At 38.9% G+C, this 25,810-nt stretch overlaps 1 protein-coding gene and 1 long non-coding RNA gene across 4 annotated transcripts in view; one reads left to right on the top strand and one right to left on the bottom strand.

Moving 5' to 3' along the window:
- Nucleotides 1–25,136, top strand: part of PDE4B (phosphodiesterase 4B) — a 584,599-nt gene extending 559,463 nt beyond the window's left edge. For 2 of the 3 annotated variants that reach the window (XM_015141386.3, XM_077949992.1), the window contains 9 exons: nt 6,050–6,143; nt 12,285–12,463; nt 13,827–13,925; nt 14,065–14,229; nt 16,311–16,410; nt 18,344–18,498; nt 18,591–18,713; nt 19,436–19,618; nt 22,854–25,134. In XM_015141386.3, coding sequence (XP_014996872.1) covers nt 6,050–6,143; nt 12,285–12,463; nt 13,827–13,925; nt 14,065–14,229; nt 16,311–16,410; nt 18,344–18,498; nt 18,591–18,713; nt 19,436–19,618; nt 22,854–23,219 — 1,464 coding nt within the window. In that variant the 3' untranslated portion in view covers nt 23,220–25,134. 3 annotated transcript variants of the gene reach the window in all.
- Nucleotides 20,929–22,529, bottom strand: LOC106999122 (uncharacterized). Its single transcript, XR_001445820.3, has 2 exons — nt 22,402–22,529; nt 20,929–21,292 (listed from the first exon to the last, which is right to left on the bottom strand). It is a non-coding gene; the product is annotated as an uncharacterized LOC106999122 (long non-coding RNA).
- Nucleotides 25,137–25,810: the final 674 nt, after the last annotated feature.

Here is a 25,810-nt window from a genome sequence, read left to right as displayed (position 1 = left end):
TGACCCATTATGGAACTCTAGCTGATTAAGCAGATGTTAATGGACAATTGCATGTCCATTATTACTTCTTTGACCATATTACCAACTCAACTCAATTGTACTTGCTTTTCAAATAAGACCAACCTGTCAATAAAGAAACCGGACATCAAGTTTCAGATGATTGGTAGAGATTACAGGGAAACGCAAAAAGGAGGGAAGAGATGAGACGCACATTGTCAAATAATCTGAAATGTTAAGAATTGTGGAAATTGTGAGTTTCATAAGGAGTTTTAGACAAGGTACACTATATCCCCCATTCTGTTTTTTTCTATTTCGTTTTAAACTTAGATTTGCTTTACTTCTTTGGGTCTTCATTTCTTTCCATGCAAAATTCCTGAAAGTCAAAAGGAAGATTAGAAGCTAGCCATTTTACCACTAAAGAAACTGAGCCCCAAGAAGTTAATTCAGCTTACCCAAGATTACATCTTTGGTTAGGGCCAAACCTAAGACAGGGACAGACTCTGTTTTCTTCATTTCTCACTAAACTGTATCACTACAGTTTAAACTTCTTTCTACCACTACTAGCATTCTGTGCCTTCAGAAGGAATTTTCAGTCCCTTCACTTTCCTGATGCCTGGGAATTCTTTTTAAGTTATGACTAACAACGTATAAAACATGAGTCAAAAGTTAGTCCCTAATAAAGTCATTGTGACTTTAATGACTTCAGCAGTTGTTTCATTCTGCAAAAACAGGAAGATCCCACACAATAAGGCGCCTGTCTCACAGCTGGGCTCCTGCGTAGACGGCCACCCACAAGAGTAACTAACTGCTGGGGCTGTCTTCCTCTCTTTGACACCTTTTTATTCTCTGTTCTTACAGTTTTCTCCTACTGACCTCATCCTGAGATTATCCATGAGAGGAAGGTACCTGCTTTAGCTTTTCTTTGATAGGGTAAAGAATAGTTTTAATCACTTAAGATTCACTCCTAAGTGATTTTCAGGTCACCCTCAACAGGCCTAAATTAGTCTTAGAAGGAGCTCTTTCATGGGCTTTATACTAGCTTCCTGTGTTATCACTCTTCTGGATTGTTTTATTCTCAAAACATAAAATCGCCAAATTTTAGATTTAAGAAGAGCCTGCGATCATTCCAGTTCACTCCACCTATGTGATTAGTTTAAGAACTCATTACCAAGATGGTGCCTATCTTGCCTGCAGATCTTTGCATAAAGCTCAAACTAATTCCCCCACAAGAAATATAGAAAAGTGAAGAAGTGTCCTATCATTTCAGAAGAAACTGGCTTGGATGAAATAATCTCTATATGCAGTGTTGAAACTAAAGAAAAATTGAAGCCATCAAACAAACAAAATGTTCCTATCAAGTGTAACTGAATTTTAGCTTTTATTACCTATTCTCTACTTTTAAAATAACTTTTCGCTATTAAAGGAACTTATTCCAAAAATCAGACAATTTTATAGAAAAGGTATATTCTAGGCGAATAATATTAAATCACTTACCTAGAAAATATACCTTCTTCCCTTTTCAAAAAATAGCTGCAATTTCTAGCAGTATATGTGAATCTAGTGTTGGGCATAAGCTTAAGAAGGCATTGGAGGAATTTTTTATTACTAAGAGTTCATTCACAAACTTTGCTTGTCTGTGTTGAAAAGTGGCATTGGCCATTTCCTCTGGGGACATTATTTCTAGGTAGGCTGTAACAGGGTTTTCCTGTGAAGGCAGATTCTTAGGGAAAATAGTATCTGTGTGCATGAGATGGTAGAGACACATTTATCTTTAAAATAAATGTTCCTATTTGTGAATTTCTCTACTGCATTTAATAAAGTAAATAATGCCCATTTCCTTTCAATCCAGTAACTCCTTGGGACACAGTTTTACCCAGGAGCTATTTTACCTTTGAGTCTGGATGAAACATGTAACTTAATAAACTCCAAAAGTCTTACACTATAAAACTCTGAGGGATGATAAATGCTTCCCTTCCTTTGTTACGGTCTGAAGCATTTTCAATCTGAGTTGTTTTCCTCAGTCATGTAGAGGGAGTTTTGTTTTCTGGGAAGTCTTGGTTGCTGGTAAATAATGTGTCCAAACTGTAGGAGGCAGCCACAAAATTTATCATACAAGTATGAAAGGTTAGGGTTGAAAGGCTGAGATCCTAAAATCATGAATCATTTTCATTTTACACATGAGAGGTGATGTAACTACACAGGAGAGTGAGAGCCGAGAATGAAAAGTCAAGATTCATCTACTACATAGTGGCTGCCTCTGGCTCAACAGAAACACTCCCATGTGGGAGTCAGTTGCTGAAAACCCAACTAAGCCTAGCTCCTCAACTGTCTCCTCAGGCTTCACTTCAAACATAATTCATATCTATTCTATTTCTTAATGTGTCTCATCACACAGTTAAACGCTAGTCATACTAACTCAACTCTACATATACTAGAATGTAAAAGATACCCTTCCACCCCCCCGCTGTCTGCTCCTTGAAGGCCATGTCTGCCTTTCTTAGTTTGTACAGAGCCCAACATAAATGGGCCCTTCATACGTGCTTTTTGATGAGAGCAATGATTGCCTTCACGTCAGTGTGGTTGGGCCCTCCCTTATGGAGGAGGAAAACCAACAGTTGTTGCTAAGCAACATTTAAAGGACTAGGTTAGTTTCTGACACTAAGTGACCTCCATTTGCATACTTCGCCATGTTGTGTGTTTTATGATTGCCTTAAGATGACTTTGTTTTTTGGTGGCATTGCTATATGCCCTTAGCAAAAGGCTCCTAGGAGAACTAGTTTAGGCCTGGAAAGGAGGAAGGTGATATTCATCTGTTAATGACTTAGATGAGTACGCTGATCCTTTCAGTAAACTATGCAGGAAAGGTGAGGAGTTTGGTTTATTTTCAGCCCTGCAGCTGAGAGCCACCTCCCTGTTCCCATATTGAAAGTGATTGACAATGTATCCCAACAGGGTCCTGTGGCAATGGGAGGCTATAGGAAGAAAATAAACAGAGAAGTCTTTCCTCTTATAGCCTTTTATGATTCAATTTCTACCTGCTCCTATCTTCTGAGCAGAGATGCTGATATAGCTAATAAAGAACTGGCCCCACCCTCTCCAGACTGTTTGCTGTTGTGGTTAAACAACGTGCCCTAATATATCTATTCCTACTAGAATGAAAGCTGATTAAAAACATGAAAAGAGTTTTTGTTTGTTCCTTTGTTTTTTTCACTGCTATATCATCACTCTTTTCCCTGGTCATTTTAGGTATTCAATAAATGGTTGACAAATAAGTGAAAAAAAAGGGGATTATTGAACTAATACCAACCTGATTGACTCTAAAACATTCCTAAGTGTTTCAGAGAGACTAAAGAAGCCAAAATGAGATAACTGTTTGAATGTTATATTTGCCTAAGTCTAGTGCAGAGAAAATTATGGAAGAAATCATCTGTCTCTAAGCTTTTTACAAGATATGTTTACAATGATTCAAGTAAAGTTTACTTCTTCCCCAAAATTCAGCTTATTGGTCAGAGCAATAAACTTGTCTTCTTCAGCTTCTGAGTCTTCAGCCTAAGTACCTGTCTTTTAAGGATTTAAGATGAGAGGCCATTGTGACTGAGCAGTTGTATCTTTAAAACTAAATAATTTGGAAGTCATGCGATTCACAGATTCACCTGGGGTTCAAAATTGCACGGAGGTTCAATAAGTAAAATACGCTAGCTGAGATGATATTCAGAGATGCCTGGTTACTAACATATTGTATCATCATAGGAAACACACCCACATACACAAGTAGGGTTACCCAAAAAGAGGGTGATTGGACATCTTTGAGAACAATGCATGGTGCAGTGAGCCGGCAGGCAGAAATACTGACTTGCATTGGCTCACCTCCAAAAGCCAGGTCTCCTAGGCACAGGCCATGGCGTAACCCCAGGCTTGGATACTTGAAATAAAGCTATTGTTGGATGCTGATGCTCATTTGAAAGGGGAATGCCTCACAGGAAAAAAAGCCAATTGCAAGTCGAGGTTGTTGCTGTGGTGCTTTGCTACTCCTTCAACTTGCTATAAATGAAATTATGGGAGTACAGGGGTAGGATAACAGAGGGGAGAGATGAGGAGGGAAATGGGATGAGCCTGGGGCAGGGAATCCCACTGCAGTAAAGCTCTAGTGTTTCTCCTTGCCTGTACTCTAATGCTGACAAGGAGAAGGGAGGGGCTGGGAAGAAGGGAGAGAGAAACATGCACGGAAGAAATGACTTTCTCAACATACTCTGGATGGCTAAAATAAAATAAAAATTAATTTAAATCCTCAGAGTTCTAATGTGAGTTAGAAGAGGTAACACTAAATCTCAAACAATTCACCATTCTTTCAGTTATGACTGTTCATATTTCCTAACACACTCTGGATCTTAGATGGAAAGGTTAAAAGAGTTTAATACCTTTGTCGAATGCAATCTAATATGCATATCAATGAGCTAATGGAGGGCAGACACTTACACGCTGCATAGGAAGTACTTTTCAAATGAAATAAATTAATTCCATTCCCATTCATTTTACTATGAAAAGAGGCTAAATGCATTGGCACACGCTTGGTGTGCGACAAATAATCCTCCAAAAAGCTAGTTCACAAAAATTATTGTGTACCGGCAAGCCTAGTCTGAAAACAGCCACGGTCCTAACCTTTTTTAAATGTTTGTTTAAATGTTCAGAAAGTCGATTCATGAAATGCATCATCACTTTGATCCATTAGAGCAGCTGGATTTTTGTGCAGAGGCTGCATCTGCAGAATTCTGGTCTGCAGTGGAGAGAGAGGGTTAAGGAACACCTAGTTGAAATGGGGGAGGGTACCGACTTCAGATTTACTTAAATATTCATGGGGCTTCCTCCATTTTAATCTTCTCCTTTTTAAAAGATGGCTGTGTTTCCTAGTCTGGCAACTCCTCAGGAAAGAAGAATTGCTTCTTCCTTGCAGAGTTCGGCTGAGTAGGACTAATGTAGAAGAGTGGAAACCCCTTCGGCCACCAGGACTATTCATAATTCATAAGTGCTTCAAACCAGCCAGCTGAATACATTTGGACAGGCTCTTGCTCCTTCGTGCAATTCCTGATTTCATTGCTCTCTTCTGCCAGGAAATAAGCAGGGAGCATAGGCTTCTTGCAAGAATGGAGTGCGAAGATGGGCTTTGTTTGGCTTAGGAAATGCCATACATTTTGGAGGTTTTGTCTTTTCTAAGTTTTGATTATTTTATCACTGGATCTGCAGGGCTTTCCTGATCCTTTCGGGATTGCTCTCTCAGAACCGTGAATTCTTTCAAAGGGATTTGTGGATTGTGGCAAAGAAAGCATTCCAAAATGCCTGAGGCAAATTATTTGTTATCTGTATCTTGGGGTTACATCAAGGTGGGTTAATTTGATTGTGTTCTGTGTCTTTGATAAAATGTGAAACATGTATCTGTGTGTGTGTGTGTGTGTGTGTGTGTGTGTGTGCGCGCGCGCGTGTTTTGTGTGAAGTAGAGGACATCTGTAATGATTTAATTTGTGTGTTCATTTAACCCACTGGGACCTCTTATTTTGAAATAAGAGCATGTTATATTACATTTTATTTAAGTGTACTATGCTGTGTTTTAACCCTATTCTTTTTACTCAATTCTGTTTTTTAAAAGATGCTTCTTTTTTTTCTTTTTCGCTTAAACTTTTCACATATAATCTCCTGTCACCAAATAGGTTATTAAATTATATTTTAGAGGTAATTTCAGACAAATGTATTTTTAAAAGTAGTTACAGTTTCAAGTGGAATTATCTTGACATCTATTAAAATTCCTTTTCCTAGGTTTGCATCTTCAAAAGTAATCAGTTGTTAATTCTAAGAAATCTTAAGAAAACCTCTTTTCCAAAAGTGACGTTGGAATAATTTCAAGTTGAAGAGATACATTTTTGTAGAAACAGTACTATTTATCTAATGGTATCTGCTCATCCAACCTCTTGATTCCTGGACAGTAAAGTTGGAAACATTTAAAGTGAACATTTGCTCTTTTGAAAATGGTTAATGCATTTTTGTTCTTTATAAACAGTTCAAAAGAATGCTGAACCGGGAGCTGACACACCTCTCAGAGATGAGCCGGTCAGGGAACCAGGTGTCTGAATACATTTCAAATACTTTCTTAGGTAAGATAATAACTGGGAAAAACCTGTTTTATAACTGGGGTTTTCAGAATTAATTTCTACAATCTATCAAGGACATCCCCATGTGAATTGGGGATGGAGTTGAGTCATATAAAAATCCATTTAAAATAATAACTAAGGCCAGTCTTCAAAAGAAAAAAAAAAGCAGAAAGATCATGTTTTTGAAAAAAAGAATTAAAATACCCATCCAAGACAGAGGGTTATTATGGGCTAACTGTATTTAAACGGCCCTCAGCCCCACCTTGTCTGCCTGCCCACTTCCATCTTTGCTAAGACCTCTGAAGTAATGAGGGAAATCCAATCACCCAAGCCCTAGAGACAGCTCCATTGGCTCCTCTGACATGGTAACCTTTCAATTCCTTCAATAACTGAGCTTTGAGCAAAAGGTTTCCTCTATGATGTTTTGTAGGGGATATGCTTGAGGAATAATTCCATGGTGATTTGGTCCATGAGAATAAGCTTTGGGAATAATTTGACTATTGCTTTGCTAAGTTATTTATTAAAGATAAATGGATGGTATGGGGAGAATTTTAATACTATCTTAAGGATTTCATATTCTGCAAGCAGCCTTATTCTCTTTCCCATCTGATGCTTTATCCATTATTCTGTTGTTACATTACTGGTATTTAACACATGATACTGACCAAAAAGGATTGCATGAATGGTCCTCAACTATTGTCATACATGTTATTTGATTATTTGGGATTTTTGAATTCAGTCTTAAAGGCAACTTTTGTATAATGAACCTATTAGGACAATTTTGATTTAAGAAGTCTTACAGAATCTGCAGATCTGTGCATCAAAGTAAATGGATAGCATTTAGATTCTGATTTTGTTGACTTTAAATTGCTGCTGAATTATGCTTGCTTATGAAACCTCATTTTCCAGGGAAGTGACCCACTCTCACAGCTGAACATTGCATCCTTTCTTCTTTTTTGGAATAGCCATATAGCATTAAATCAATGAGCATTTTCCTTGACGTGTGGGAGTGCAGAAGACAAGAGTAGAGATTTGGGAACCTCCTCCTAGATTTCAGAGGATCTATGGAAATGCTTGTGTATATGTGCATATTTTCTTTAGCCAGTCTATCATTGATGGGCATTTAGGTTGATTCCATGTCTTTACTATCCTGAATAGTGTTGCAATGAACATAAGTGTACATGTGCCTTATTGAAACAAATACCTCTTCTGGTTTTATTTCTAAGATCAATCCTATTTCTCTAACACCAAAGCAGTTCTTGCTATCAGCAGATCAATCAGCCCTCTCTTTAAGCAGCCTCTTACAGAGCTTACTGCATTACTCTGCAGTGGATGGTCACCAGACATGATTAACAAGTGCCTTTCTAACAGTTTCTAGTATGTGAGTGTCTGCAGCACTTAATTTTCTCCAGCTGCAGTTGCAACGCCTTTGTCAGAGAACAAAGGAGAAGAATTTTCATCCATCCTAGCTCCCAGAGGTGCCTAGAAAGTAACTCTACAGAAAACATTAAATACTGATCCTTTTCTTCTCCTTTAATACATTTGAAGAAAGGGATCTTCTGCTGAGCATTTCAGATATACCCTGCTCTGTGTAGTGCCCAATGATTTTTCATTAGCTGGAAGCTGTTTTAGGGACATTTTACAGGTTAATGACTGTGGGAGACGAGAATAAAATCAAAACTGCAAGAACCCATTTTTGTCTTCATAAGCATTGCATTTTAAAATATGAGGGCTTGAGGACTTCTCAGAAGAGATTCTCACTACTGTAGTTAAAGTTATATGAAGTCTCTGAACCCTTAATCATCCAAGACTGGACTTAAGCAGTCCTCTTCATTTGTAGTCTCTTTCAATATCTGCTTACCAAGGACAACAAGAATATCTTAGTCCACTAATTAATCTTTTTTATCATCATAGGCTACCAAGAAAGAAAGGTGATAAGATAATAAAGATGATTCATTCCTCAGAGTAGGAAAAAATAAAAAGAAAAAATTTAAAAGATGCTAAATATGAGCTCTGAGTCTCAACACTGTCCAAGATGAGGCAAATGTCAACTCTTTCTTGCCTATTGTGCTTGCTATTTAGGCAGATCTCTTGAGCAAAACCAGTCATTTGGCTTCTCATTGTTCCAAAAATTAAATTCAAGGACAAATTGTTGAGGAAGGTTATTAGAATCTCAATCCTTGTAGACTCAGCATTAAGAGGGTGGTGTGTGTCAGTGGGTATATATGTTTGAGGGTATATGGGGTAAACCCCATCAAATAGACTAGACAGGCAGATTGGAATTTTAAATGTTCTTGAGAAGATATAGGAAGAAAAAACCTATAATATGAACAAAAGATGCATCAGTTGTCTCACTTGTAAAATGGGAGCACTGGTATAGATGACATCTCAAATCCCTTCCAACTCTAACTTCCTATAACTTTGATATGAACTGAGTTTATCAGTTTTGCTAAGACATACCTGGCCATCTGGATTCTCTGTGGTGAACCCTCGGCTTGTAATTTGACAATCTCAAAAAACAAATAAATGAAGTTTGTTTCCAGACTGACAGTGAAGGGCATGGAACTCTTAGTTTTATCCTGTGAGCATGATGAATGTTCCCAGAAGACCATGAAGCCTTCTTCATAAACCTTCTGATCTGCATGGGACCCTAAAACCTTGTAGTCCAATTCCCTCATTTTATAGGAGAGAAAACAGAGGACCCAGAGGGATGAGGTAACTTGACCAAGATCACTTGGCTAATACATTCCTCAGCCAGAACTAGGACTTGGCTCTCTTGACATCTAGACCTAAACACCCTGTCAATCCTTTAACGAGGAAAGAAGGCTGTTAGGAACACAGAATATATAGAACAAAATCACATAAGGACTCTTAAGTAATACATACATCATTTTGGAAACAAATCTTTAGGAATCAGGATTGTGGGACCTAAAAATAAAATGTTTATTAACAGGCCAGGCATGGTGGCTCACACCTGTATCCAGCATATTCAGAGGCCGAGATGGGCAGATCACCTGAGGTCAGGAGCTCGAGACCAGCCTGGCCAACATGGTGAAACCCCGTCTCTACTAAAAATACAAAAATAGCTAGATGTGGTGGTGCATGCCTGTAGTCCCAGCTACTGGGGAGCCTGAGGCAGGGGAATCACTTGAATCCAGGAGATGGAGGTTGCAGTGAGCCAAGATCACACCATTGCACTCCAGCCTGGGCGAAAAGAGCAAAACTCTGTCTCAAAAAAAAAAAAAAAAATGTATTAACAGTTTCTAATAATATAAAAGTTTCCTGTAAGACCTTGGCAACCACTTCAGTGAGCATAAAATAAGATCTTAGCAATTTACCTTAAACTTGAAGAGCAATATCTCACTAAGAGTCATTAAATGTTAAAAATGTGTCATCCAGGTAGGAGGGAAATCCCTTAATCCAGAGATATGTGAAACTTGTGTTGCTCGTATCTTAAAAAAAAAAAAAAGTGATGCAGGAGGACAGGGAGAAAGGCAGGCAGCAGACTATATTTACCAATCCAGGCACTCATTGATGCTGTGATAGAATAGCCTCCAGGTTGCTGGTACAAGGAGAAATAGAAGTGTCTAATTTCAAGGGAAATAAAGCAGGACCTAGGGAGAAGGGGAATAAATAATACAAGATTTTTAGATGTTATATTACAACTTAGTTAATATTTTCATGTACAGAGAAAAGTTATCCTTTTAAATCTTCTACTTACCATCTCAAAATCTAGAACTTAGAATTTTCAAGATGTAAGGAAAAGAGCTTAGGAATTTTGCATAATTAAAAAGTGTGATCTAGCAAAACAGGAACCTCAAATTAAGCCATTAACAGAATTTGGATGAGACTATTTTTTGTATCTGCTTTTTGTTTGTTTTATACAGGCTGGCTGTTTGCTCACTGTTTTCTGACTATTCCATAAATGTAAATTCACTCAGTGTGTTTATTGTGATTTCTTCGAGTCTGAGTTTCTGATTATTTCCACACTGTGCTGGCTAAGCATTTAATAGAGGAAATTCAGAATAGGGAAACCTATTAGTTGTTCCAGTGCCTGCATAGGGAAACACCCATTAATGTCAAATTGGCACTATTTGTGAATAATGGTCTTCTTCATCATTGCCGTGTTCCAGACACAGTAGTGGTTCAGCTCAATTACTCACTGTTGCGGGAAATCTTTAATTAAACAAAGGGAAAAGGCTGCTAGTCCTACTAGAAATGGTTATATGTGCAGTGACACAGGAGAATCTACGAGCCTCTTTAACTGGAGGTGAAGAATGGTGGTTAGAAAGGCAGGCCCTGTGGTGGCCTTTCATTTTAGCAAAAAGTAGTAATTATTAGGAGTAAAGTGACAGGGAGAAAAGTAATTTCAAACTAATATAAAATACAGTTTTTATGCCGGAGATTGTGTGGCAGGAAAGAGATTTTTAACAGGAACCTCAAGGCCTGGGTTCTATGCTATTAAATCACTGTGTCTGGAGCAAAGTAATTGCAAAATAAATATCTGTTAAATAAATTGCCCTTTGAGCTTGGGCAAGTTGCTGACTTCATCTGAAAAATGAGAGTGTGGGATTGTTATTGGTTCTCAAACCTGGCTCTGATTAGCCAAGTCACTCGGGAATCTTTTAAGAAAATACTGATTCAGTAGGGTTGGGTGGGGCTTATAAATCTGTATTTTTCTGAAGTTTCCTGGGTGCTTCTGATGCTGGACTAGGTTGGAAACCCCTAAACTAATTGAGATGACCACTAAAATTCCTCCCTAAGCAAAAGTCGTAGGCTTGTGAGTGTAGGAGCTTGTGGGACACCTAGAAACAATATTGATATGTCAGGGATGGAGAATTCCCTTGCTTCGGCCCCACAGAGAAGAGGTGAGGTATACACAAAGCTGGTACTGTCTCACTGTGCTTGCTTTGCTCTGATGAAGTGTCCACAGGGGCCTATGAGCAGCCAGAGGTCTCTGGGGAAAACATGTGACTGTGCCATTGTCTGCAAGAGTCAAAACAAATCGTCTAGATCCCAAAATGCCATCTGGGAGCATGTCATTTTCAAATGGCAAAGTTGTCTTCCTACTAATTTTCACTGTAACTAGCAGAGGTAAATGTAGGTACTTTTGAAAGCTGCATTAACTCTTTCAGCCACAGGATGTCATTTAGTTCAATAAAGTAGTTTTTATGCAATTTAATAATTGCCTCTGTGCACCCACCAGCATCTCTGTGGCCTGAAAGAGTTAACACATTTTTTCAGGATTACTGAGCATACATCTCCCTGTGAAGTGAAATGGAATATTTGATTGCTGATATTTTTAACAGCACAATGTAAAGGAAAGAGCTTCTATAAGCAGGTAGGCACATTTTTTTTTTTCACTGATCCAAGCTCTGCCCATACCTTGTTGTAACACAAGTTTTAAAAATATTATGAAATATCATAAATATGTAATAACCTTAAATGTGTTAGTAAGTGTAATGCTTATTACAAATGAGAGGCCTTATTATTACTTATTAGTAGAATTAATAGACACAAGGCATGAAATAAAACTGAAATTATATTCTTCCTCTAAACCTCAAAGGGTAATAAACCAAGTCCTTAAAGTAATTGTTTGAGGATTATGACCCATTTCTACTTCTAACATATATACTGCTTATTTAAACTGAGCCCTGCTAAAGCCATATGGATTTTTAAATTTTTTAAGTAAAGATAAGATGAGCAGATCATGAAACCTGTTTTTATTAATCTGATGAACATTTTATTATACAAAAATATGTTAATCACTTTATTTAAAAAATCTACATATAAATATTGGTGCTCCACCTTGCAAGTGTATAAGGGTAATTCTCCTAAATTACACTGAAAACAGAAGATTTGGTCTTGGGTCCTATTTTTCTTGCTTTCTGGGCAAGTTATTTAGTTCCTCTGGGCTTTAATTTGCCTAGCAATAACATGGAACAACAAATCTTCTTATCATTCTCAACAAATTTTATATATTCCCCACTTACTTCATAGAACTACTCTAGAGATACAGTGAAATAGTGCTACAAGATTTTATAAGATTCTAAAGCTGTTACAGATGGTTAGAGTTGTTTTGAATATTGCAGTGGATTCTCATAGACACGTGTGCTGAAAAACATTTTCCTTTGTCTGTTGCAGACAAGCAGAATGATGTGGAGATCCCATCTCCCACCCAGAAAGACAGGGAGAAAAAGAAAAAGCAGCAGCTCATGACCCAGATAAGTGGAGTGAAGAAATTAATGCATAGTTCAAGCTTAAACAATACAAGCATCTCACGCTTTGGAGTCAACACTGAAAATGAAGATCACCTGGCCAAGGTGTGTATAAGCTCAGGTTTTGTGCATGTAGCTCTCTGCTTTACAGCAGACGGATGACCGTATACCTTTTAGAAAACAGTAGGGATTGCTTTTGCATTATTGTGTTAGGGAAGCTCATATGAAATGAGTTTACTGTGAGCAGTAAGGCCTTCTGAAAGCTGTCATTAGAGGAAGGTTGATTAAACATGAGACCAAGTCTTGGGGGAGAGCCTGGATCTCTTACGCTGGTAGTTATTAAGAATGCCATTGTTGGGGTATGTAATGGAAGATCCTTTTTCCATACCAAAGAACCACTTTTTTTGTTTTGTCTTGAGTTAGGTTTGCTATGGACAGTTCCTTATGAATGAAGAATCCTTCTGAAGAGACATGGGGAAAATCCCAGGAAAGGTCAATAGGCAGGTCTCAATTATCCCAGAGGACATTTCAGGGACTGTATGCTGAGGACCAATGGGAAAATCTGCACTAATCGGTAGTGCTGGAAAAGAAATAAAGAGAAATTGACAGCACTGACTCTGGAGCCCAAACTCCAGTAGTGGAGGGAGGCATAGAAAGAATTCATACATCCTTTAGGAGGCCACACAAGGTAACTACTGAGGTCCTCTCAACTTTGTGAGAATATGAAATCAGCTTACTGTGAGCAGTAAGACCTTCTGAAAGCTGCCATTAGAGGAAGGTTGATTAAACATTAGGCCAAGTCGTGATGGAAAGCCTGGATCTCTTACTCTGGGTAGTTGTTAAGAATGAAATAAATTGGTCCTTAAATCAGATAACCTTGGAATAATCTCACAACACAGGACTGAGTGATGTTTCTTCCAGGTCCATCTGTGGCCCAGAAGCCCTAGGATATAATTTATGACTGGCATTCTTCATGACCTTTTACATTAAATTGGGTTGACTTATGCACATTCTGACAGCTGAGTCTTCCTGATCTGGCTTTCAGTGATGATAACCAAAGGGCAGAGGAGTTTTCCCTGAGACTGATTTTCGAGCTGTTACTAATGGGCCAGTAAGCAGCAAGGAGAGAGACAGGGAAATTAAACTAGAGTGATCTCTGTTCACTGTGGCCACTTTGAAAGCAACGTTGGTTGAAGACTGATGCATGTCCAATATAGGTCAGCAACTAAATTTATAAATAGATACTCTCCTTTTTCTGAATAAAAAAATGTTCAGAAATTTATAGCTATCCTGAAGAGGACACACGACCTCCTAGGCAATTTAACTTTCAGATTTTCATGCAACCGAAGCGCTCTAAGGAGCCACTCTAAAGACTTAAGCAGCCAGTGTCCAAAAAATAAATTAAAAGAATGAGGCATGTGAGCACAACTTTCCTTATTCCTAAATTCCTTTAAATTTTTAATTGCAGGAACTGGAAGACCTGAACAAATGGGGTCTTAACATCTTTAATGTGGCTGGATATTCCCACAATAGGCCCCTAACATGCATCATGTATGCTATATTCCAGGTGAGTGAACAGGAGTGAATGCTGGCTTTCCAATTGGATGGCTCTTTATGATTTTTTTTTTCTGTCTTGCTTTTCTGATTTAACTTTCCTCCACTTTGGACATCTACTTATTTATGTTCTAATCCATTTTACAACATAGGAAAGAGACCTCCTGAAGACATTCAGAATCTCATCTGACACATTTATAACCTACATGATGACTTTAGAAGACCATTACCATTCCGACGTGGCATATCACAACAGCCTGCACGCTGCTGATGTAGCTCAGTCAACCCACGTTCTCCTTTCTACACCAGCATTAGACGTGAGTAGTTATGATCTGTTTTGCATTGCTGCCCATCCTCCTTCAAAAATGCCATACCAGCTAGATGTAGTAGCATGTGCTTGTAGTCCTAGCTACTCGGGAGGCTGAGTTGGGAGGATTGCTTGAGCCCAGGGGTTCAAGGTTACAGTGAGCTATGACTGCTCCCCTGGACTCCTGCTTGGGCAACCCTGTCTCTAAAAAAAATAAAAACAAAAAAAAAATGTTTTAAGTGCCTTACAATATGCAATATACTTACAAAATTAATGTGATTAGACCACATTGCATACTTGAACTGGTTCTTTATAAAATGTATCACATCCATTAACTGAGCTATTTATAAAAAATGAATGACATTTCTACTTGCTTTGCTTTCTAATATCAGAGTAACCTTCCCTTTACATCTCTTACTATTAAAAGTATTTAACTATAAGGCAATTAACAGGATTTCAGGGCAGGAACCATGTCTTATTCTTCATTGTATTTCTAGTAAGGGATGCAATGTACCTCAAAATGTCTTGTTCAGTGTCTGGTAGATAGTATATTCTCAGTATGCAATTACTTATCTGAACTGCCCAACACCACCCTAGGTATATACAGAGCACTATATTCCCAGGGGGGTATCGCAGAACTATAAAATACTCTCTACATTTCTTATTAGTAGTAAATATTCAGAGGCTTTTTCTCCTAAAAAATTATAAAACTGATGCTGTGTATTGAAGAAATAGTAACTAAAAATCTAGAACAGAAGAATTAATAATGCTGAAACAAGGAGAAACAATATTCATAGTTTGCCATACTAACTCTGAGAAGGTGGCTGTAGCTCCTTCTTTCACAGATTAATGCATTTGTGTATGCCAATATAATCAACAATGTATGCAGCAGGTCATACTCTTACTTGACAAATGAAAATGATGGTCAAGTACTCCCAAAATGTGCTGGACCACTGCAGGAAGGGACTGGCCATGCCCTATCCAGCCTCACCTTTACAGATTCAGTTTGGAAGGTGAAAAAAGATTGGCCACAACTCTGTTGCTTGAGTTGCATATTTTCTAAGAAAAGAAATCCAAGAAATCTTGAGAAAGTGAAATGGAGCTAAGGGTGTTTGATCCCTCTGAAGGAGAGAAACAGTACTGTTTTTATACCCTGTGTAAGTATCACAGAGTGAGGCAACACTATTTATCAACTGCCTGGTGTTATTAATAGTATACCTACTGAATGGCCAGAAAATGGCTATGAGTGCTGCAAACTTTTTAGAAAAGGGAGGGTTCAGTGAGTGCTTGAGTAATGGGATTGGTCTTTATAGGAGAGGTGGAAACTTGCCTCAAGCTAGCATTGGAAGGACCAGAAGATTTAACTAATCCCAGAGGATGAGGGAAGACATTTCAGCCCTGGAATGAGCACCAATATATACCTTATTAATCCTAGGTTTGAATCATTGTGCATGGGTAGGGGCAGACATGACATGACATAAAGGAATTGAGCAGCGGGGCCTCAGGTTTCACTTCTTAGGAAGGTTCTCAAATCTTGCCCATAGTAAATGATTAGTGGATACGTGTTGAATGAATGAGTAATATCTAAAGGCTTGTGACCACACCATAAATTTCACTTTAGGAAATAATTTATTGCTTATCTTATGAATCGGGAGTTTGGCCATTTTCTCTAAGTTATTCAGCTAACAGCATATGAAGGTTGTTATATCTCAGAGCAGAGCCAGCCTGACTTGCTTCTTTGCTTCTTTGACTTGTATCTGCTTGTGTTACATAAGCACCATGCTGCCACACCACTGGTCCAAGAAACAAACATTAGACATTGACACACTCCATGAGATTTGTGCTAATGTCTTTCCAACCATCAGCCTTTAGGCTTGCTGTGAGGCTGAGCTCTGGCCATCATTCCTTTCACGTCAGAGACTTTATGATGATGAACAGAATCTACATTTACTTAAATTAGTATATTGAGATATTACATAAATCAACAATCCCTCTCCCAACAAGGATAAAGTAGGATACTTTACAAATGAAACTGAATAAGCAGGATAGGCAAATTGGATGGGGAGTTAAATGTGTTTATTTGTCCAACAGGCTGTCTTCACAGATTTGGAAATCCTGGCTGCCATTTTTGCAGCTGCTATCCATGACGTTGATCATCCTGGAGTCTCCAATCAGTTTCTCATCAACACAAGTGAGTTCACCACCAGAACAGTCATTCCAGATAATTGTATGATTCACTGCTTAAGTTTTTTCCTCCTAATGTTTTCATTATGGATAATCACAAGGATAATAGTGAGGCAATCCTTCCATTCCTCTCAAACTGGTCAGGCCTTTCGTGGATACTCAGTCCAGTCTGGCAACACAATGTTTGAGCTGCTTGGAGAACTTGGAGAGGGTCATAGGGGAGCCATAAAAAGTACTCAAAGTTTGGCAAATACAATATGTAAGGAAAGAATAACAGATATGGAATTATTCATAAAGAACAAGAAAAGGTTTGGTGATCCCATGATAATGACTTTTGATATTATACAAAACTCTGCACAGAACATAGTAACTCACTACTGTCCCTATCTGCTTGGGAAGCAGCCACAAATGTTAAATCTGCACATGGGAACCTCCAAGCAAAAATAAGATGCTGTAAAAAGCACTGGAATGAGTTTCCACAGTTCAGAAGGAAGGGTCATTAAAAGTTCCACACATTTTCCTCCAACTGCATAGATTTGATTATGGATTGGGAGTAGCAATGACCTGAGTGACCAGGGGTGTCTAGCCTTAGGATCCCAAGCCATACTCAAAGCTTTTGTCATGCTTAAAATGTTTAGTTTTCACATCTTTGAAAATCCTTTCATTCTCTCAAATAATGCACTATCTCTAAGTGCTGGAAATCTAAGTAGTTTGAGAATATTGGTTATCCCAATGTGGTCATGAATAACATCAAGTACTGATAGTTTCCTAGAAATGCTTTTTTGAGCTACTTGCTGCAAAAGGGTCCTGATCATCAGTCCTTGACCTTTATCCAAAGAATATCTGAATGACCTAGGTTTGGAGTACACTGGATTCTTTTACTTCCTTCTTCTATTGAACAAACAAAATGTTGGGGCAGCTATGTGTCTGCATGGATTATATCAGTTGGTAGAGTGTGGTGTCATGAATCAATCCATATATAGGCCAGTTAGCCTCACACAGAAAAATGATCTATCTACTACAGTCACCCATAGCACTGCAACATATAAAGCCTGCTTGTAGATCAGTGCCCTTGATCACAGGATGAACAAAACAAGAGTGCTCATCGGAGGTTAGTACTCAGAGCACACTATTAAAGCAATGATATAGGTGTAACAGAACCTGCAATTAAGTAACACATTGCCACCACTTGTCTGGTATTCTTGATTAAAATGTGGTTTCATAAGTCTGATGACCATATTCCCAAGCAGACTTCTGTCTAACAAAAGATGCCTGTGATTCTTCTATATAAAAGGCATGCTGGAAGCTGCATCTTAGGTTTCCAGATACTGCAATTTCTCGTGGAGAGAGTAAAAAGACAGAAAATTTGACATCAGAATTGTTCCAAAAAAGTAGTAATGTATAGTATCATATGAACAGAAAGCTCTAAAAAGTGATGTTATTTGGGTAAAATGAAGTTTTACATCAAACACTATCTTTGACAATCCAAAATTCACAATTGCCAGGGATTAGGGAGCATATAAAATGTGAATATAGCTTGAAAATCTCATTACAATGCATAAAGTTTAGTGGTACTTTCACGTTGTTCTTTGCCAAAGCACAAAATTTTTGAAGACACATAAAAATAGGATTTAGCTGCTCAGGAATGCCCTTACCTAATATTAAATTCTTCATCTGAGATATAGAATGAGTAAAAGGATTTTAAAATACAATGAATTTTAATCACAGAGAAAGCTTATACACCAGTAGAAGCATTTTTTGCTTACAAACTGACGACTTCTGTTTGTAGAGGGCCACTGCTTCTCTAAGAGGAAATGGCATGTGGCTGGTGGTTCTTGAAATAATTTGGAGAGAACTAGGTCTGATTTCACTTTGAGATAACGCCAACATTCAAATCATATCCCTTTTTAATTAAGTCATCATTTGGTCTGATTTTTTAGATTCAGAACTTGCTCTGATGTATAATGATGAATCTGTGTTGGAAAATCATCACCTTGCTGTGGGTTTCAAACTGCTGCAAGAAGAACACTGTGACATCTTCATGAATCTCACGAAGAAGCAGCGTCAGACACTCAGGAAGATGGTTATTGACATGGTAAGACTTGAGCCTCTCTACGTTCCTCACTTACTGCCATTCTCTCTGATAGACTGAATTTATTAAAAGTTTTCCTTTTCTTTTTACCCCAGGTGTTAGCAACTGATATGTCTAAACATATGAGCCTGCTGGCAGACCTGAAGACAATGGTAGAAACGAAGAAAGTTACAAGTTCAGGCGTTCTTCTCCTAGACAACTATACTGATCGCATTCAGGTATTTGATGAAAGTCTTTGATTTAACACAAAACCACACCAAACTAAGCTGAACAACAATTAGAAAAAGAAAACAAAGATAAATTCAGTTTTTGGTATATCCTAGGCTACTACTATAGCTGAGGGCTTAAGAACAAGCTAAGGAAAATGGACATTCAAGTTTATCCTCTAATTTATGAGGGAAAAAAATCCCTATTTGTGGAATTGCTTATTAGGTCTATAAATAAATTGCAAAATCTATTTGTAATAGGGCATACGTGACTGTTGGTTCCAAAAGCTTGTGTTTGGATTTAAATCCCATTGACTTGAAGTTTGTTAGGTTTGTTTTGGATATACAAATTGCCATCAGCTGTTCTCCTCTTTCCACAAGTGGAAAATATGAAGTTATCTACTTGGAGTAATTCTTTGCATTCTTTCCAAACTGAGAAAAGGAAATGATAGCAGCATCTGACCTCTAATGTTCCTTCCAATTTTTAAATTCAATGACTGTCAGTCTAAGAAGACACACATTTTCCCCTTTGGGACTCTATAAAGGTAAATAACTGACCCAGGCTAGCACCATTGTAATTCCATTTTTTTTTTTTTTTGGTGCATATGTCATAATTATAATGCAATTAAAATGTTCTAGGGTTTAGTACCAAGCGTACTAGTATGAGAAGGATGAGATGTTCTGGCAGTATTTACACCTAATTTTATGGGATTTCTAAAAATTGATGATTTCAGGTCCTTCGCAACATGGTGCACTGTGCAGACCTGAGCAACCCCACCAAGTCCTTGGAATTGTATCGGCAATGGACAGACCGCATCATGGAGGAATTTTTCCAGCAGGGAGACAAAGAGCGGGAAAGGGGAATGGAAATTAGCCCAATGTGTGATAAACACACAGCTTCTGTGGAAAAATCCCAGGTATCTAATATGAGATTTTCAAAGTACTTGCGAGCTCTGCTGATTGTAGAGCTGGAGGGTTCTATTTAATTCCATTTTTCCAATAGAATATGTATATATGAGACGAGAAGGAGACAGTTACGCATTTTGTTCCATTATAGTCAGGACTCATGTGACTTCTCCATTACACTCAGTTTCACAGGGTGGGGATAAGTAGTCATCAGAAACCCATCAAAATTTGGATTACGTGTCCCTAAATCATTTAGATAGTTGTCTCTGATGTTTGCAAATCCAGCTGAATGATCTGAACACTGGTATCTGCTCCATCCCATCCCTCTGGATTTCTTCTTGCTCTGTCTTCATTCAAGAGCTCTGCTCCTCACCCTTGCTTCCAGTCCTCTGTTTTTATCTTTGTCCTTCATCAGCCCACTGCAACCATCACCAGAGGCAGTCTCTTTTAATGTATAGTCAAAGCCCTGTCTTGTGTTCCCTCCCGGGATGCTTCTATGCTTTTGAGAACATGCTGACATTTTCCAGTTGTGTCCAAAGCTTCACATTCTGTGTGTGCTTAGGATAGGGGACAATAGTCTGGAGGAGGTGAATACAGAAATGTCTAGATGCCAATAGCTGCAGAATATGCAGCAATGGACAGTATCAGTATCCACACAGAGTTTTTTCAAGAAAACGAATGGGCTGAGCCAAGTAGCTGAGATTGAGAATTAGTTCATAGACTGTCCAAGATCTTTATCCCAAAAACATTTGGATTGTTTATTGTCAGTATTTATCCTCTTTCCCTACTACCTGGAAACCCCAAATTTGCATATACTTGTAATATTAATGTACAGTTCCTTTGCAATTTTTATTTTGTTGCTTCTTAAAGAAACTCAACTAAATGAGTTTTAAAAAATCTGTGAAAGGGCTGGACACAGTGGCTCACACCTGTAATCCAGGACTACGGGAGGCTGAGGTGGGCGGATCACCTGAGGTCAGGAGTTCAAGACCAGCCTGGCCAACACGGTGAAACCTTGTCTCTACCAAAAACACACAAAAAATTGGCCGGGCATGGTGGTGTGTGCCTGTAGTCCCAGCTACTCGGGAAGCTGAGGCAGGAAAATCGCCTGAACCCAGGAGGCAGAGGTTGTAGTGAGCTGAGATTGTGCCACTGCATTCCAGCCTAGGCAACAGAGCAAGGCTTCATTTCAAAAAAAAAAAAAAAATCTGTGAAAGTGATCTGAAGTCTAATATGCTGTAAAAATACAAGTTAACATTGTTAATGAGGGTCAATTCAAATAGCCCAAAGGCTTAAGTGGAACAAGATATGAATCAGTAAGGAGGAGTAACACCATTTTATTAATAGCAGTGATGTTTTATGTTTATATGATGTTCTGTGCAGCATTTCACACGTTTTCCATATATTATCTTACTTGGACCCCCAAACAGCCTTGCAAAATAGATAAAGCAGATATTTCTCCAGCATGTCAGGTTCAAAGCTGCCCTCTTGGTCCACTACAGCAGCTCTCTCATCCAAAGCTCTTCACTCTCCATCTTAGGGACAGGTCTTCCTGTTGCCATAACATCGTTATCCACTCTGGTGTTTCCCACCGATGGGCTCTGCTGAACACCGTCTGATTGGCCCACCAGTAAAGCTCTTTACTGGGTGCTCTCAGGATTCATACAGCTCTCTCGTCCTGTGATCTAGGGAATAAATAGCAGCTACCTTGCAAAAAAATTCTCAGCATTTCTTAGCAGAAGCAAAACAAGTGAAGAAAGGAAATGACTGCACTGTGTTCAGCTTATTCAATTTTCTCCATTACCTTGAGCTTGTTATTTTGGGTCCCTGGAAAACACCTTGAAAATAGTCTGTAACATTCATTAAGTAAAGAAGTAAAAGGGAGGGAAAAGGAGGGGGTGGAAGTGAGAGAAATATCTGAATCATGTATGATCAAGTTTTTATAACCAGTGTAGATCAGAGATGCCCTGATTTTGCTGTGAATCTTGCTTTTTAAGGCTAGGAAAGCACCAGAAAGAAGAATAAGAAAATACATATATATACACACACACACAGACATCATATATATATATTTTATATATGAAAGAGTCACATATGACCAAAGTTCTTGTGTACAGTACAACTTGGATGTATTAAATGACTGGCCAAATACCAACATATTAATAAAGGGAAGTTTCCAGTAGTGTGGAAAGAGACCTATATAATGTCCCATGGGTGGGTGCCCTTTGCCCATCTACCCCTAAATCCCAACCTAGCATCTCTCTAGCTCCCCAGACCATGGCAGGGGAATTCCCTTCTCTCATTCAGCTAGTGCCTATTCTTTCTCTCTACTTGTCCCCACCCCCAGTGTTTCCTGTTTGTCCAACAATGAGGAGGCCAGCGTAAGGCCACACTGCTAGCTCATGCAGGATGCATAGCCCCTGAGTAAACCATAACAGAGCCATAAGCCTGGTATTTAATCACAGGAACACCAGCAAAAGGAACTGCTTAATTGTTTTTTATTTTCCCTTCTTTCTCTTGATGGAAATGACTGTGTGCTCTATAGATCCAAAACAATTGCATGAATGTCCATCAAGGGGATATGTGTTTCTTTCAGGGCTTAAAGTATTTTCACGTGTTTCATCAAACTCCTCTACCAGCCAAAAGCATTCCACAGAACTTGAGAAATTCCAGAGTAGTGAGGAGCCAGATCCTCATCACTTTGGAATAGCAACATATTTTAAAGTTAGCAAGGAAAAAATATTGAGTCAAAACACGTTAGACCTGGGCCTGCCTTCTTCAGAAAATGACTCACAGAATCCAAGTAGTGACAGAGTCGTGCTTTGTCTTTGGGTCCCTGGAAAACACGAGGATTCCATCCAGACGACTTATCTGGCGCACGTAAAAGGAAATGCAGTCTGTTGTAGTGAGATGAACACAGGTTTTGGGATCAGACAAAGCTGGGGCTGAGTCCCAGCTCCACCACTCACTAGTTATGTGACCTCTGACAAGATATTTAATCTCAGTAAGTCGTAGTTTCTGCCTTTCTAAATAATATACAGCAATACTTACTTTTCAGGATTAAGAGAGAATACATCAATTGCATTCAGTGTGAGACCCACCATATAGTGAGTGCCCAAATCATGGAATCCATTATGATTGATCTTTCTGGTTATTCATGTTCTTTCTTTGCATGGAAACCAGGACACTGTGTTTACTTTTCAAGCACCATCACAATAACAGATGTGTAATCTTATTTTTCTCCAGGTTGGTTTTATCGACTACATTGTCCATCCATTGTGGGAGACCTGGGCAGATTTGGTACAGCCTGATGCTCAGGACATTCTCGATACCTTAGAAGATAACAGGAACTGGTATCAGAGCATGATACCTCAAAGTCCCTCACCACCACTGGACGAGCAGAACAGGGACTGCCAGGGTCTGATGGAGAAGTTTCAGTTTGAACTGACTCTCGATGAGGAAGATTCTGAAGGACCTGAGAAGGAGGGAGAGGGACACAGCTATTTCAGCAGCACAAAGACGCTTTGCGTGATTGATCCAGAAAACAGAGATTCCCTGGGAGAGACTGACATAGACATTGCAACAGAAGACAAGTCCCCAGTTGATACATAATCCCCCTCTCCTTGTGGAGATGAACATTCTCCCCTTGATGAGCATGCCAGCTATGTGGTAGGGCCAGCCCACCATGGGGGCCAAGACCTGCACAGGACAAGGGCCACCTGGCCTTTCAGTTACTTGAGTTTGGAGTCAGAATGCAAGATCAGGAAGCAAAGAGCAGCTCAGGAAATCCCACGGTTGACTTGCCTTGCTGGCAAGCTTGGTGGAGAGGGCTGAAGCTGTTGCTGGTGGCCGGTTCTGATCAAGACACATGGCTTGAAAATGGAAGACACAAAACTGAGAGATCGTTCTGCACTAAGTTTCGGGAACTTATCCCCGATAGTGACTGAACTCACTGACTAATAACTTCATTTATGAATCTGCTCACTTGTCCCTTTGTCTGCCAACCTGTGTGCCTTTTTTGTAAAACATTTTCATGTCTTTAAAATGCCTGTTGAATACCTAGAGTTTAGTATCAACTTCTACACAGACAAGCTTTCAAAGTTGACAAACTTTTTTGACTCTTTCTGGAAAAGGGAAAGAAAATAGTCTTCCTTCTTTCTTGGGCAATATCCTTCACTTTACTACAGTTACTTTTGCAAACAGACAGAAAGGATACACTTCTAACCACATTTTACTTCCTTCCCCTGTTGTCCAATCCAACTCCACAGCCACTCATAACTTCTCTCTGTTTGCTTGCCTTCAACAATACTTTTTCTCCTCTGGAGTTTAACTTTTTGCTGTAAACAGAATAAAATTTAACAAATTAGGGGGTAGAAAGGAGCAGTGGTGTCGTTCACCATAAGAGTGTGCATAGCACTAAGCAGTGTGCCCTGCTGTGTCTTGGACCCTGCCCCTGACAGGAGTTGTACAGTCCCTGGCCCTGTTCCCTACCTCCTCTTTTCACCCAGTTACGCTGTTTTCAATGTAATGCTGCCGTCCTTCTCTTGCACTGCCTTCTGCGCTAACACCTCCATTCCTGTTTATAACCGTGTATTTATTACTTAATGTATATAATGTAATGTTTTGTAAGTTATTAATTTATATATCTAACATTGCCTGCCAATGGTGGTGTTAAATTTGTGTAGAAAACTCTGCCTAAGAGTTACGACTTTTTCTTGTAATGTTTTGTATTGTGTATTATATAACCCAAACATCACTTAGGAGAGACATACAGCCCCCTTGGCAGAGAGGACAGGGGTGGGCTTTTGTTCACAGGGTCTGCCCTTTCCCTGCCTGAGTTGCTACTTCTGCACAACCCCTTTATGAACCAGTTTTGGAAACAAGATTCTCACATTAGATGCTAAATGGTTTATACTGAGCTTTTACTTTTGTATAGCTTGATAGGGGCAGGGGGCAATGGGATGTAGTTTTTACCCAGGTTCTATCCAAATCTGTGTGGGCATGAGTTGGGTTATAACTGAGTCCTACTATCATTGTGGCTTTGGTTCAAAAAGCAACACTACATTTGCTCACAGATGATTCTTCTGAATGCTCCCAAACTACTGACTTTGAAGAGCTAGCCTCCTGCCTGCCATTAAGCAGGAATGTCGTGTTCCAATTCATTACGAAAGAAAACAATGAAACAATGTGAATTTTTATAATAAAATGTGAACTGATGTAGCAAATTATGCAAATGTGAAGCCTCTTCTGATAACACTTGTTAGGCCTCTTACTGATGTCAGTTTCAGTTTGTAAAATATGTTTCATGCTTTCAGTTCAGCATTGTGACTCAGTAATTACAGAAAATGGCACAAATGTGCATGACCAATGGGTTTGTGTGTCTATGAACACTGCATTGTTTCAGGTGAACATTTGATCATTTTCAAACGTTTCTCACAATGTATGTTATAGTATTATTATTATATATTGTGTTCAAATGCATTCTAAAGAGACTTTTATATGAGGTGAATAAACAAAAGCATGATTAGATTAGTCTGTAGGCCCACTTATTTCATGATTAGTTCTGACATATGAAAAGCAGATCTTTCTCTTCTCTTCTGCCATTCCCCACAAAGAAAGCCAACCACTTTGTCCAGCCAACATCACAACTGAAGTTTCAGAATCTATGTCCAAAAAGTCCCCCAGTTTGGAACATTTCACTTTTTTCTTAGCAACTGTTCGACCCAGCTCAATGATGCAGGAAGGGGGTTGAGGAAGGAAAACAAAACCACTTTGCTCATCTCGAACCATTTCCTTCTACCTCTTTAAGAGTCTGAAGTGCTTAATCTACTAGATAAATAAAGGGAATCCCCAACTTGGCTGAATCCTCTAGAAAACTGAATCATAGATTATAGAACATTAGTATAATGCAGTCAGAGAGTCCCATTGATTCATTTGACACATGAAGAATCTAAGGTCCAAGGACTTATCTTCAACCACAACCCACAGAACATGGGTGGACACTCACGGTTTTCTCAGTGATCCATGCAGCCTCTTGTTGGTCATATGGCTATGATTTTCTTTCTGGAAAGAACTGTTTATATATAAGAAAAATACTTAAATGCTTTGTTGAAATCTTAAAGTCAGCGTTTTAAAATATTTTATCCTGAGAAGAGTGTGTGTGTGTGTGTGTGTGTGTGCGCGCGCGCGCACGCGCCTGTGTG

The sequence above is a fragment of the Macaca mulatta genome, chromosome 1 (genome assembly GCF_049350105.2).
Source record: "Macaca mulatta isolate MMU2019108-1 chromosome 1, T2T-MMU8v2.0, whole genome shotgun sequence".
NCBI lineage: Eukaryota > Metazoa > Chordata > Mammalia > Primates > Cercopithecidae > Macaca > Macaca mulatta.
Note: the sequence above shows the minus strand (reverse complement) of the source record. Positions and strands in the feature narration are given on the sequence as shown.